General features: G+C 37.6%; 1 protein-coding gene across 1 annotated transcript in view; it reads right to left on the reverse strand.

Moving 5' to 3' along the window:
* Nucleotides 1–1,068: 1,068 nt before the first annotated feature.
* TBPL1 (TBP-like 1) overlaps nucleotides 1,069–14,898 on the reverse strand; it is a 41,349-nt gene continuing 27,519 nt past the window's right edge. The window contains exons 2-7 of the mRNA XM_010844267.1: nucleotides 9,923–10,101; nucleotides 8,384–8,466; nucleotides 8,161–8,224; nucleotides 6,527–6,630; nucleotides 6,340–6,434; nucleotides 1,069–3,238 (exon numbers count right to left, since the gene is read on the reverse strand). Coding sequence (XP_010842569.1) covers nucleotides 3,159–3,238; nucleotides 6,340–6,434; nucleotides 6,527–6,630; nucleotides 8,161–8,224; nucleotides 8,384–8,466; nucleotides 9,923–10,057 — 561 coding nt within the window. The 5' untranslated portion in view covers nucleotides 10,058–10,101 and the 3' untranslated portion in view covers nucleotides 1,069–3,158. The remainder of the gene's footprint in view (nucleotides 3,239–6,339; nucleotides 6,435–6,526; nucleotides 6,631–8,160; nucleotides 8,225–8,383; nucleotides 8,467–9,922; nucleotides 10,102–14,898) is intronic.

The raw sequence follows: 14,898 nt of genomic DNA on the forward strand, positions 1-14,898 counted from the left end.
ACATAATAAATGACATCTGGACATTGGGACAATTCCCTCACTATGTTCTTTTCTATGATGAAACAGATCACTGACTGTACCAAAAACTTGGGTTTTCACCCACACAGTAATGGACTGCTCTTTTCTGTACTGCACCAGTTGAATTTTAAGATGTGGGGAGGCATTTTACCAATACATTTTGGTACACTAGAAAATCTACAATAAAAAATCTCAAACCATTTATGCAATAATCCATTAAATGACTTAAGCTATGGGAAACACACACAAAATATATTGAACAACCTAAGTTGAAAAAGAATACAAAAATATGATTACCCTGAAGAAAAGAGAATCCTCAGAGTCAAAAGCCCTTTTCAATTAGCCTGAAATTTTTGTATTGGCCCGTAACAAACTGTCCCAGTTTGATATAAGGAAGTAAGATCTACTGCAGCCCTTTATAATGAAATGGTCAGACTTCAGCCTCTGTAAGCAACAGTAAAACTGTATTATCAGAAACTCAGGAGAATGACTAAAAGCCCTGGTGCTGAAAAACACTATCTACATTAAAATTGGCAGGGGAACTTATGAAGAAAGATCTGCAACCTCCATTCTGCACAGTACATTTCGCACGCAAGTTAGAGCATGCATTGTTCATTTGTTCTGGAAGAAGGGAAAGTATGTTCTGTAGAGGTAATCGATTGAAGAAATTTATTAAGAACCTTCAGTGGAATTATATGCTGACATTAAAAAAGGTCAAGACAGGTAATTAATCAGTATGATGTTTTTTTCTTTGCCAAGCATCACAGATTGTAAGATACTAACAAAACTGTTAAACTGTGCAAGTTCAAACACTGTATCCATTAGCTATTTCATGGCTTAGCCATGCATTATCAATGGGCAGGAAACTGTTTATAAACTTAGTAGGTTTATCATTAAGTGATTTCAACTTCAGTATCTTAAACACTCTATTTTTCTTTTATTATTCAGAATCTGTAATGAAACAATTCTATTTTCAAGCTAATTTTTACCCAATACAACCCCAACTACAGCATTTTCACTTTCAAAAATAAAAAGGGGGAATACTTACACTTTTTATGTATATATTTACAGTTTTTATTTATAAAAAAAATGTACAGCACTTGTGAAAAGCCAGAAGACATCAGACACACTCATTTCTTACCAGCTTTAAGTCTAGTGGGTCACACCCATGGCACTTTGCCAGGCGACACGCGAGCAGCAGCCCTGAAACCAGACCAGTCGGATTGTCTTTCTTCCACTTTTCTGAGAAGGCGTTTTGATGAGCTACTGATCTACCTAGTTTTCAAGTCACTCCAATACTGAAAAATCTTAGAACATTTGGATCTGCATCTTGGCTATATCATCATGTTCCCCTCCAGCCCTCCTTCTCTTTTTCTTTTTCTGTGAACACTGCAGAACAGGAGATCACTTAATTACTGTTAATTAAGTTTAAGTGAAAACTCAAATTTTTCAAACAGTCTGCCCAGAACCTATAATTTTCATTGAATTTTATTCTGTATATATTTTATGAGGCTACCTAAACACAAACGTAAAAAGTGAGAAAGAAGTCTGAAAATCACAATTAAGTCTCTGCCAAGAGAGAAAATATAAAAGTTAGCCCTTGCCTCCAACTTATGAAGAGTCAGAGGAAGGGCAGGGGAAGGTATTGAGAAGACAAAGATAAACATAAAATAATATGCATTGTTCAGTACAGTTTTCAAGATTTTAGAACATGGTCGGGAAAATGTACTAGAATATAGAGGTTAAAGTGTTCCAATTTTTCACAAAGGTTCCAAAACATTTTGGAAATTCAAGGTTTTAGTGGAAGACTATGTTGTATTATTATCTCTGTTAATGTTAACTGAGAACTAATATGATTCTCCACTTAGTTTTATTTCTAGGTAAAATCATTCTTAGTTAATACTCAATTGGTCGAGCACCACTACAGCTTGATACTGTTATTACCATTCCCGGGCTCATGGGTGAGCCAGAGTCACTGGTTCACAAATGCGTATTTCCTGTTAACTTTAAAGGTGCAATCCCATGTATTGAATAGTCACTCTTTAGCTTCATTCAATAAGACACAGCAAGGGGAAAGACTTATCTTGCAAAATGGCTTTCAAGTTCAAGTTGAACTGCAGTATTAATATAGTCACACTGGGGCACTTCTTGTTAAAACAGCACGTTTCAACTTCTGACAAGACTCCTAATATACAGCCTTGAGTATCAACCTCAGATTATTCTTTTCCTATAACCAGAGTTGAGTCTTTCCAGAATAACACAGGTACACATGAGGTACAGCCCACCACAGCTTTTCTTGTATTTACCTTGTAGGTAATAAGAGGTTTCTTTTTTTAAAACTACAACTCTGCAACTTTTAAAAGATGGTTAACATTTTCTACCATGTTAAATTAGCAACATAAAACATTATGCTTAATCTATAAAGTTCTACTCTGGTTCCCTACAATTTATATACAGGTTTTCATTTCTAATCTTCAAGAAAAAAAAAAATTCCTATTTGATATTTGGTAACAGAGCATTAAAAGATACTATACACATATGGCATATTTACAAAATACACTTCAAAACGAAGCTGACACACTTTAGCAAAAGTCTAAGCTTGCATAGATTAAAAAAAAGAATTATGAATACAATTTTTGTTAAAATAGAAAAATGGGGAATAAAAGTTATAGAATGGATATGAAGAGAGATCTTTTCCAAACTTTTATTTGTGCACATTCAATTGAAAAAGGTAACTTTTACAGGTTCTTTGGTGCCCATATTCAGCATACAAAAATGTAAAAGACTATTCACAAATAAAACACATTAGCTCAAACTGGAAAAAAATAATGACAACAACAAAACGATCTGCGGTAGTGCACACGGTGACAGCTCTGCTCACGGGGACATGAAAATTACTGCGAAAATAAATAGAAATGTCCTTTTGTAAAAGCAGCAATGTCATGTCTTGTAAACTTCCTTTTTATATTACAGCAAGGTTTGAAATAAAATCCAAAGGGCCTGGAGCTTACACTGTAGCCGTGAAAGAATAAAAGAGTCTATTTCCTCAGTTACTGTTGGTCCGGTTTTCCTTTTGAGTCCAATGTGCAGCAGGTTTTAAAAGGTGCTCAGTTAAGGATTCTAACCAATTAAGTGGTGAATTATAAAATCTCTTTCCTGCTTTCAAACACAAATGGGTAAATCTGTTCCACAGCAGTAGCAACAGCCTTTACATTGGGTCCTGCAACAACACAATGGAGGAAGAGGTGAGAAGAGGCAGAAGAAAACTAGGAAAAGCTGATTTCCCAGAATTACAAAGAACTGAGTACTTTAGAATATCAGGTTGTTCTTTTAAAAATCTACACTTATATAACTGTACACATAGTAAGAACCAAGAAATACAACTTTTTACGAACAATTAAAGGGAATCAAACATAAAATGATGTTATTCATCTTGGTTTGGGCACCACTGTGAAAATAAAGTATATTAAACACACACACATACAAAGTCACAGAGCAAATACGAATTGCTAAAATATGCTCATTAAAGGAAGGGAAAACAAACGGAACTAGACAACTATTAATAATATTATCCTTTTGGTCACTGTAGCCTAGCTTCTGGTTAGGCTACGACTAAAGCTCATCACAGGAGTATCAAGGAACCCAGCAGAAGTAAACAAAGCTGCTACCAGAGTTGGGAAACCAGAGGGCTGTTATAAACTGCACAGTCTGAACATCCCCACAGATTTACCAATATCTGGTATTCACATCTTTATTACTAATCTGGTCATTCACCCTTACAGCTTACATCCCTGGTGGCTCAGTGGAAAAGAGCCAATGCAGGAGATGCCAGTTTGATTCTTGAATTGGGAAGATCCCCTGAGAAGGAAATGGCAACCCACTTCAGTATTCTTGGCTGGGAAATCCCATGGACAGAGGAATTTGGCAGGATACAGTTCATGGGGTCCCAAAGAGTCAGACATGACTTAGTGACTGAACAATAACTGCCAATTAAAAACAAAAAAGCACCAGGGGATGGGTGATGTAATATACTTATTAATCCATACAATGCTAAGAATAACTTTAAAATAAGTAAGCTTTCATCTAAATAGGTAAAAATATACATAGAAAAGAAAGTGAAAAATAGTTTCATAAAATCTATTTTGAATAAACACATGTATTTCCCCCCACTAACATTTACACTTACTTTTTGAAAGATCCTAAAAATGTACATATGCATCCACTGGGAACCCTTTCCTGACTCACCTCAGTCCCTCCAGAGACTAGAGCTCTGCCTGTCGGGACCACTCAGAATGTGTCCACTGAACCAACAGATCAGAGGGTATTCCAGATGTTAATATATAATGCATAATAGGTAACCAGGTCAATGGTCTTCAGTTTGCCATTGTGTTAATTATCTATTAACTTAATATACATATTTTACATAAGCATTATTTTATTCCATACTTCTTGTTGTTTTGTCACTAAGTCGTGTCTGACTTTTTTGCAACCCCATGGACTATAGCCCACCAAGCTCTTCAGTGCATGGGATTTCCCAGGTAAGAATACTGGAGTGGGTTGCTATGTCCTTCTCCAGGGAATCTTCCCAACCCAGGGATCAAACCGAGTCTCCTGCTTGACAGGCAGATTCTTTACCACTAAGCCACCAGGGAAGCCCAAGTCTATACTTAGCGAGGACTTTATATATTTTAGAACCTCTGTGAAATCTGAGCTCCAAAGTGTACAAACCCAAAGAAGGAAAGAAAGAGACTTGTTCCCCATGATCCTGGCAAGAGCCTTTAAAAGTCTCCAAGGAAGATGTGAAAACCCAAGGATGAATAAAAACTAAAGCCTTTCTATTGAAGGTTTATAGGTATATTTTCCTTTAAGGATTAATGAAATAAAAAGAAAATTCAAGGACCTAAAGAAATTTTCCTTAATTTTCCCAAAGGTTGGACCTGACTCCAAAGTACTGTCTGCTGCTGCTGCTAAGTTACTTCAGTCATGTCCGACTCTGTGCGACCCCATAGACGGCAGCCCACCAGGCTCCCCCGTCCCTGGGATTCTCCAAGCAAGAACACTGGAGTGGGTTGCCATTTCCTTCTCCAATGCATGAAAGTGAAAAGTGAAAGTGAAGTCGATCAGTTGTGTCCGACCCCCAGCGACCCCATAGACTGCAGCCCTCCAGGCTCCCCCATCCATGGGATTTTCCAGGCAAGAGTACTGGAGTGGGGTGCCATGAACAATTTATAACCACAATACCATTTAAAAAAAATCACCCTGCATGCTAAATGCTACCCTTTGACATCTATGCCTACTCTTTTGAAATCACCTCTTCCAAATAATTAAAAAGACTTGAAAGATATAACAAAATAACATTACAAATAGATACCAATTATATTTGAATATTCTGCTCATGTAAAACCTCTATGAAGTTCATAAAATAGGCTTCTCTTGAGTATTTTAAATGCAAGACATCATAAACTTAAAAACAATGTATAAAAACACATACTAGAATATTCTTAATTCCAATCTGAACACCCAAATGTCCACGGAAGAACAGATTCACACACTGGGTACTAAACAGCAATAAGAATGACTGATCCACAACTATGTGGAACAATACAGATGAATCTACTAAGGTAATGAAGAAGATAAAGAAGACAGACATAAAACTGTATACATAAGATTTCAAAGTAGTATATAAAAGCAGGTTAAACTCATCTACTGTGTTTGCCAACAAAGGTCTGTAGAGTCAAAGCTATGGTTTTTCCAATAGTCCTGTACAGATGTGAGAGTTGGATCATATGGAAGGCTGAGTGCTGCAGAATTGATGCTTTTGAACTGTGGTGCTGGAGAAGACTCTTGAGAGTCCCCTGGACAGCAAGGAGATCAAACCAGTCAATCCTAAATGAAATTAATCATGAATATTCATCGGAAGGACTGATGCAGAAGCTGAAGCTCCAATACATTGGCCACCTGATGTGAAGAGCCGACTCATTGGAAAAGACTCTGATGCTGGAAAAGATTGAAGGCAGGAGAAGAAGGGGGCAACAGAGGATGAGATGGTTGGACGGCATCACTGACTCAATGGACATGAGTTTGCGCTAACTCTGGGAAATGGTGAAGAACAGGGAGCCTGGCGCGCTATAGTCCATGGGGTTGCAAAGAGTCAGACATGACTTAGTAGCTGAACAACAACAACTGTGTTAAAAATGAGGAGACTGGCTCTCTGAGGAGGGCAGAAGGGAAAAAGCATACTTTATCTCTATTTTGGTATGAACACCTCCTTATCTCATTCAATCCATAATTGACAAGCTTGGTTTCAATAAAATAAAATACCTGTTACTGTGATACTTCCTGTTGAAAAAATCTGTAATGTAGCTCTTAGCGATTTTATCCGATAGCACACAGCAGGATGAAGCTCAGGTTCGTAACTATACCAAAAGAGCCAAAATTAATATAAATATTTATAGACTGACAAGTAATTTCAAATTTGGTAAGTTACGTTGATTCTTTGAAGACCTACCTGGCATGAGGTCTATTGTTCTTTGTGAATTCTGGCAAACGGATTTCAAACGGCATGTTACACACTGCCAAAACGTTAACAACCTTAAAATCTGTAAATATTACCTTTAGGAGAGAAGTAAAACCAATGAATTATTTTGAAACAAACAAAAAAACCTTACTCATCATGGCAATCTTAATTTTAAATCTTAAATTTTAATCCTTAAAAATAAGAGCAAACAAGATAAATAGAAACATTTCAAGCATGGTTTAATATTTGAAGTTACCAGAGACTCCTTAATGCTGTAATTAAAGCGGGGAGGCGGGGAGCTCAAAAACTTTATTAAAAAATAAATAAAGCCTGAGATAACTGCATGAATAAAATAGTACATCTGGGTCTTCTGAATCTTATTTTAAGACTGTACTTTAAACGGGATATTTAATCTACCGGTGTAAGAGGGAGAACGGTGAGGAAACATTAAAGCAGATTCCTCCAAAAAGAGTCAAAATGGAAAAGCTGTCATTTCAAACTCAAAAAGCAGTGGACACTGAGCTCCAAAGGCCAGACTTTTTCTTATACACAGTAAGGTAGAATCACGTTTCTGCAAATTTAGTTAGATGTTTGCTCTTTTGGGGGGACAGAATGAGGAACAGAGTGACAAAACTGTGTCTTTAACTCACTGGGATTTCTCGCAACATCTCTAATGTAAAAGAGGCTCCAAGGCTGAAAATAATGTCCTCTCAATATTAATAACTTTAGCCACTTCTGCCAATGTTTTAATGGTTTTACCCTGTTATCCTTTCAACTGTTCCTGGTAAAACCGCAAATCTGGATGAACTAACTATCCTCTAACTCAGCACAGCCACAAAGCAGTGAGAGAAAGTCAAGAGACGTGCCCAGTGGCCCTGCCATCAGTCTCGGCTCTCTACTGTACTCTTGGCCAGCACCAACACCCCCACACCCCCCCAGCACCTCGGGGCCTGCTTAGCACCTTCCACCTCAGGGGAGACTGCAGTCATCAGAGAGAAACTTGACCCCCATCCCCTCCCACCCAAATCCCAAACTGCCTAGGCCCATCTCTTTTTCTTTTACTTACTCATCATTTCTAAGTGACCCAGCGAGTCCAGGATACATATTCACTTTATTCAAAGTTATGCCTCCAGAAATTATATTTTATAAGGCTGACCTGCTAGAGATGGTCACCTTACAAGGCTGAGAGCCTGCTAAGCAGTGTGTACATGTCAACAGGGTCCTGTGGCTCTCGCTCATCATCCTGACACAGCATTCTTGTGATGATCAAACACAGATTGTGTGTGTGCATGTGTGTGTGAGAGTGTGAATGAGAGAGAGAGAGAGAGAGAGAAGTGAAAAATGTAAGGAGTTGTAAAGCAGTTAATGTATAAGGAAACACGTCTTTTTGGGAAAGCAATTTGTGAAAAAGCCAGGATCCCACACAAACATCCACGTGGGCAAAGTCTGCCACTACAGTTTTGAGCTGAAGGACAGAATTACACAACTTAAAAAAAGGTCAATCATAAGAGGGGACTTCTTCAAATCATTAAATAAGATATATATATATATATATATATATATATAAAATTTACAGAAATAAATTTTTGGATATCTGCAGCTTGGATAGCTTTTGAAAACATTACCTGAAATCCTAGTTTCTGGAGACTACGGGCTAAACGTCTGGCACCAAATTTAGCTTCTTCTTCACTATGGTTTGAAAGAAAGAAAAAGATTATCAGTTACACAGGAAACAAATTGTACACTGAGGAACACAACACACTGTACATGTGATTTTGTTTTCAAGTCTGGAAAAATATCTTTCCCATGAGGGGCAAATTAAAAAGTAAAAACCCAAGTAACATTTACCTTGTTGCTCCAGTGCAAATAATTTTTCCTGAGGACCAAATTGTAGCTGTAATTCTAGGCTTTCTAAGCTTCATTAATACTTTCTGCAAAAAGAAAAGAAAACCAAAAGCCCAACAGCTTGGTTAATTTCCACACATGGTTCTACTCTGTGTGGCCATTTTACGTTTAAATACTACTTCAAGCTTACCCAAGACTGAAATAACTGTTCTCCAAACCACCCACTCTGAAATCAAGAACCACACTGAACATAAAGAACATATTAAGTCAAAAGGACATTTAATTAATAAAAAATTCAAGGCCTGTATATATCTCTCACTATATACTTGAAATCAACGTACTACAAATACACATTCCAACTTCTCACTCTGCTCACATAACTGGAATTTGCAATTTCCATGGATTCTCGAACATGCCAAATTGTGCATGCCTTAGGACCTTGGCATAGCTGTTACTTTCTTCTGGTATTCTCTTCCTTCAGTGTTCTCACTTCATTCAGGTCTCTCACCAGATGTCATCTCTACAGAGACCTTCCCTGACCATTTCACCAAAACACCCATCCCTTCACCCCTCTGTGACTTCTAACCCTGCTTTTCTCTGCTTCATGGTGCTTATTACTTTCTTCTGTGTCTTACAGCTGATATGCCTATTACATATTCATGACTGATGTGCAAATCTTGAATGCAGGAGGAAGTTTGGAGCTGGAGATGTAATTTTAGATTCCTTAGAAATGAAAGGCACTTAAAGCTATGGATTTGGACTAAATTATCTATAGTGTGAGTGTAAATAGGTCAGGGACTAAGATCCAAGATAACATGTGAATTTAAATTTTCATGGCAACTTTTCATTTATGGCAATATTTAAGAAATGGCCATAATATATAAAAGAGCTAAATGTTTTACTGAATATGAAACAAAAAAAGGAATTGGACATTTCTTCTTAATACTCTTGACATTTTGAGTTCCTCTCTTTCTCTGTCATATATTATTAAACTACAAAGCTAGTAAACCTGGGGAGACCCAATTTATCACAGGCTCAAAATAAAATTTGAGCTAAAATAGATTATAAAATTTCTTACCTAAGTGGCTGAGAAACAGAGTTTTTTCTTCATTTAGTTGTCTTTCACTACCAGCTTGTCCATCGACTCAAGACATAAACCTTCCCAGGAATAATGACTTGTCTGCCATATGGCACGCTCAAATTTCAATGCAGCATTAAGCCTGTCCCTCTCTTTTTAGCAGATTATTTACTTCTTTTTAAAAGTGAAGATGGCATTATTGATGAACATGAAAATCTTTAATTGTGACTCACTGAAATTTTTAATTGAATTCATCTGTACTTCATTTCTAGCCTGAAGAACTAATGCAAATTTACCAAGATATACTGGCATCTAATTTTTAGAGCTTCAGCAGGGCCTTCATACCCATTCTTAATTTTTATAATACATGTATAAGATATTGTCCTCATTCTTTACTTAGTATGTCATTCACAGCACTATACAATTAGGCTATGTAGCACACATGACAAAAATCAGATACTTACTCCAACATCACGCTTATAAATTACGTTTGCTCCCTCTAAAGCAATCTTCCTTAAGTTCAAATGGCATCTTGTTCTAAAAACACATACTACATTTGTAATTAGAATGTCCAGTGCAACATCACTGTCTGCATCCATTGGGGTAGTTTAAAAACTTGGCTTCCCACCACGAAGATCACATCCTGAGAAATAAAAACAAACAAATAATTGAACTCAAATGTTCTGTTACTGTTAATATTTTCGTCACAAGGAATTGAAAACTAAAATGCAAGAAGTAGATCTCTATTTTTTATTTTTCAAATGTTATTCAAATCACGTCCTTTCTTTTCCCCATGAAAAAGGTCACTTTCTAAAAGATAACGTGTCATGGAAAGTCTTTGAAAACCTGAATCTAACTTTTATTCCTTAAAACCAATCAGTAACTTTTACATGCCAGGAACTTGCCAGACTTAACTCTTGCAACTCGCCTTTACAGCCACCACTTTCCAGGTGTGTCACGGCTACGGTGATTCTCCAAACACACCATGTTCAAGGGCTGGACTCTATGCGGTCCCAATGTCCAACCATTAATGGGACTAAAACCCACCTCATACAACTTGAAAAGGCTATATAAAGAATGACCTACTTTTTCTCTATTCTGGTAGGGCCACTGACTTTCTTAAGTTTTAAGACACAGCAATGTTAATAATAACATTCATTAACAGACTTTCTTCATTTACTAGTCATTCATTCATTAATCACTTACTGAAAACCTCTACACACTGAAGAGACTAGAGAAAAACAGAAATAAGGCAAGGCCTTTCGTCCTGAAGCAGCTCACCGGGCTGTGTACGTACGGGGAATCTCTAACAAACAACGGCTCAGCACAATACCACTTTTACCAAGATCCCAACCTTACAGAATGCGCATCTTTTCAAAACAATGCCAGAATCATTTCCAAAAGCAAACGAAAATGAGCCCTAGTTTTTACTAAGTACACGATCTAAGTCTGGCTAAAATATTTTCTCTTTGAGTATCCACATCTTAAAAAATAAGCAATGGTAATTCAGTTGACCTATCCCACAAAGAGAAAAACCAGAAAATGGTAACAATGCTATTATAATTATCTTTATAATTCCTTGAAGCACAATATGAAAAAGAACTAGTATTCTTTATAAGGATTCAAATTATTATATGACTAAAAAATGAAGCCAAGAGTCCAAATTTAAAAAACAATTCTCCCTTGTTTTTCTGCCTTTTAGTTTCTGGTAGGACACAATGAGAAGTCAGGTGGAGACTTTTAGCATCTCTGCAGGAGCCTACAGCATTGAACTCTGTGTATCATTTGAACCCCAACTTCATTCTATTTTCTTTCTTCTATTTAGTTCAATCTACCTATCTTTTTGTTTTTCTGTTCTTTGTGCTTGAGCAACCTCAAATGATTCTTGGGTACAAGAGGCGGGGACAGGGGTGGCAGTGGCATCTGAGGGATAGATACATAGGTGGACAGATTAATAAACAGAGGACGGAAGCAGTTATAAGTGACGATCTTTAAGTGCACATTCAACGTTCGACTCACCACTGACTATTCGGAGGACACGGGCCAATTATACCATCTATCTGTGTCTTGGTTTTCTCACCTATGCCATGAAATGGACAGTGCCTAACAGATAGTGCCATGGGGGTTACATAAAATGTATGAAAAGTACTTAACACATAACACATATACTTGGAAAATAGTAACACAAAAAATAACAGTGATTAGGGGTAAAAGTTTAAGTCCAAGTCCACAGGTAGAGCAGAAGTTTCTTAGCCATCACTTTGCATGATTATATCATAACCCAGATATTGCTCCACTTGCTACTTTCCTATTAGAACTCTGAAATAACTGTGAGGCAGAGGCTCCTGACTGCTCACCCCAACACCCATTTCACCCCTCCTTCACAATGAACAGAACCCAGATGTCTAGCTGGATACATTGTGGCAGGAAAAAAAAAAATTCTATACATTTTAGCCTCCCTGGCAACAGACATTCCCCAAGAGGACACAAGCGCTGCACTGTCAAAGAAACGTAAAACACTATGGCTTCATGACTTTTGAGAAGCCTGCTCAGAGGGACTGAATTAACCAGAAGACCCTTTTGCCTTTCTGCTCTTCTTCACTCTTGCTGGATGGAGTCTGGATGTGAGGGCTGGAATTCAAGAAGCCATTCAGGATCATGAGATGGGCACGGAAGAACAGTAAGAGAAGGAGCCTGTGACCCTGATACTGTGAAACTCCTTGTGACCCCCATCATTTTCTAATTCTAGACTTTATGAATGTGAGGGGGAAATCAATTTCTATTTTAAGCCCTCCTGGTGGACTTTAGCTATATGCAGCCAAATCTAATCCTGACTGATACACATCCCAAGATAAGAGGCCACAAAAAGCATGACTTAAAAGAGAAATTACATATTAAGGAACTATGTTGAATTTACCGCCTCACACAGACTTTTTACATCAAACAGGCTAAAACAAATGATTCAGATCTCCTACTCTGAGTATTAACTGCTGAACTGTCTGGAAAGACTACAAGGATAACATACAAGGTAAAAATAAGTCAAGAAACAAGGGGGAACGCAAACTTTGAGAATGCAAAGAAGCCTTGAAATTAATCAAAATTTGATGATAGTTTCCATACATTAGCAACTTAAAATCTAAAAATAAAGTCATGGGCATAGATAAGTTAGGAAGTATTCATATTTTAGATAAGCATCCTAGCAAACAGTCTCAGAAGATATATCATTGATTTAAGAGGTTTTAAATCAAGAGTAAAATATGAGAAAGTCATTACTAAGGAAAACAAAGAGGCAGGAATACTACATGAAAACTCCAGATTTTTAAAGCAGTACTAAAAAAGAGATGCATTTGCAAACAGTTTATCTATCTTGTAAAACAAGAGTAGTACTGAGTATTAAAAAGATTCACTTCTTACAGCTAAGCACTTCATATCACTTTTAAGTAGGATAATTCAAATGGCAATCTAGTGAAAGAGACAAATCTCAATTTCTACAGAGCATCTGACAGCCTATCATAGTCCTTCCAATTCTGAATGAAGCTAAATCATTTATCAATGTGTGAAAAATTCTACCTGAGTAAACTTAACTCTCAGCATTAAAGAGGAATGAATTGATTACCTCTAAAATTAGTTCAGAAGGCTTACATTATTCCTAAAACATACACATAACTTTTTTATTAATTAATTTAAATCACTGCAGATGGTGACTGCAGCCATGAAATTAAAAGACGCTTGCTCCTTGGAAGAAAAGCTATGACAAACTTAGACAGCATATTAAAAAGCAGAGACATCACTTTGCCTACAAAGCTCTATAAAGTCAAAGCTATGGTTTTTCCAGTAGTTATGTATGGATGTGAGAGTTGGACTATAAAGAAAGCTGAGCACTGAAGAACTGATGCTTTTAAACTGTGGTGTTGGAGAAGACTGTTGAGAGTCCCTTGGACTACAAGGAGATCCAACCAGTCCATCCTAAGGGAGATCAGTCCTGAGTGTTCACTGGAAGGACTGATGTTGAAGCTGAAACTCCAATACTTTGGCCACCTGAAGTGAAGAACTGACTCACTGGAAAAGACCCTGATGCTGGGGAAGACTGAAGGCAGGAGGAGAAGGGGACGACAGAGGATGAGACGGTTGGATGGCATCACTGACTTGATGGACATGAGTTTGAGCAAGCTCCAGGAATTGGTGATAGACAGGGAAGCCTGGTGTGCTGTAGTCCATGGGGTTGCAAAGAGTTGAACATGACTGAGCAACTGAACTGAACTTAGTTTTTAATTGAAGGATAACTGCTTTACAGAATTTTGTTGTTTTCTGTTAAACCTCAACATGAATCAGCCATAGGTATACATATGTCCCCTTCCTCATGAACCTCCCTCCCATCTCCCTCCCCACCCCACCCCTCTAGGTTGATATAGAGCTCCTGTTTGAGTTCCCTGAGACATATAGCAAATTCCCATTGGCTATCTATTTTACATATGGTAATGTAGTTTCCATGTTACTCTCTCCATACATCTCACCCTCTCCTCTCCTCTCCCCATGTCCGTAAGTCAGTTCTCTATGTCTGTTTCCCCACTGCTGCCCTGAAAATAAATTCTTTGGTACCATCTTTCTAGATTCCGTATATATGCATTAGTATACGATATTTATCTTTCTCTTTCTGATTCTGTATAATAGGCTCTAGGTTCATCCACCTCATTGGAACTGATTCAACGGTGTTCTTTTTTATGGCCGAGTAATATTCCATTCCAAAAACAATACCCAGCTGTGGATGTAACTGGTGATAGAAGCAAGGTCTGATGCCATTAAGAGCAATATTGCATAGGAACCTGGAATGTCAGGTCCATGAATCAGGGCAAAATGGAAGTGGTCAAACAAGAGATGGCAAGAGTGAATGTTGACATTCTAGGAATCAGTGAACTAAAATGGACTGGAATGGGTGAATTTAACTCAGATGACCATTATATCTACTACTGCGGGCAAGAATCCCTCAGAAGAAATGGAGTAGCCATCACGGTCAACAAAAGAGTCCGAAATGCAGTACTTGGATGCAATCTCAAAAACGACAGAATGATCTCTGTTCATTTCCAAGGCAAACCATTCAATATCACAGTAATCCAAGTCTATGCCCCAACCAGTAACGCTGAAGAAGCTGAAGTTGAACGGTTCTATGAAGACCTACAAGACCTTTTAGAACTAACACCCAAAAAAGATGTCCTTTTCATTATAGGGGACTGGAATGCAAAAGTAGGAAGTTAAGAAACACCTGGAGTAACAAGCAAATTTGGCCTTGGAATACGGAATGAAGAAGGGCAAAGACTAAGAGTTTTGCCAAGAAAATGCACTGGTCATAGCAAACACTCTCTTCCAACAACACAAGAGAAGACTCTACACATGGACATCACCAGATGGTCAACACCAAAATCATATTGATTATATTCTTTGC

The sequence above is a fragment of the Bison bison genome, unplaced genomic scaffold (assembly GCF_000754665.1).
Source record: "Bison bison bison isolate TAMUID 2011002044 unplaced genomic scaffold, Bison_UMD1.0 scf7180017864198, whole genome shotgun sequence".
Lineage (NCBI taxonomy): Eukaryota > Metazoa > Chordata > Mammalia > Artiodactyla > Bovidae > Bison > Bison bison.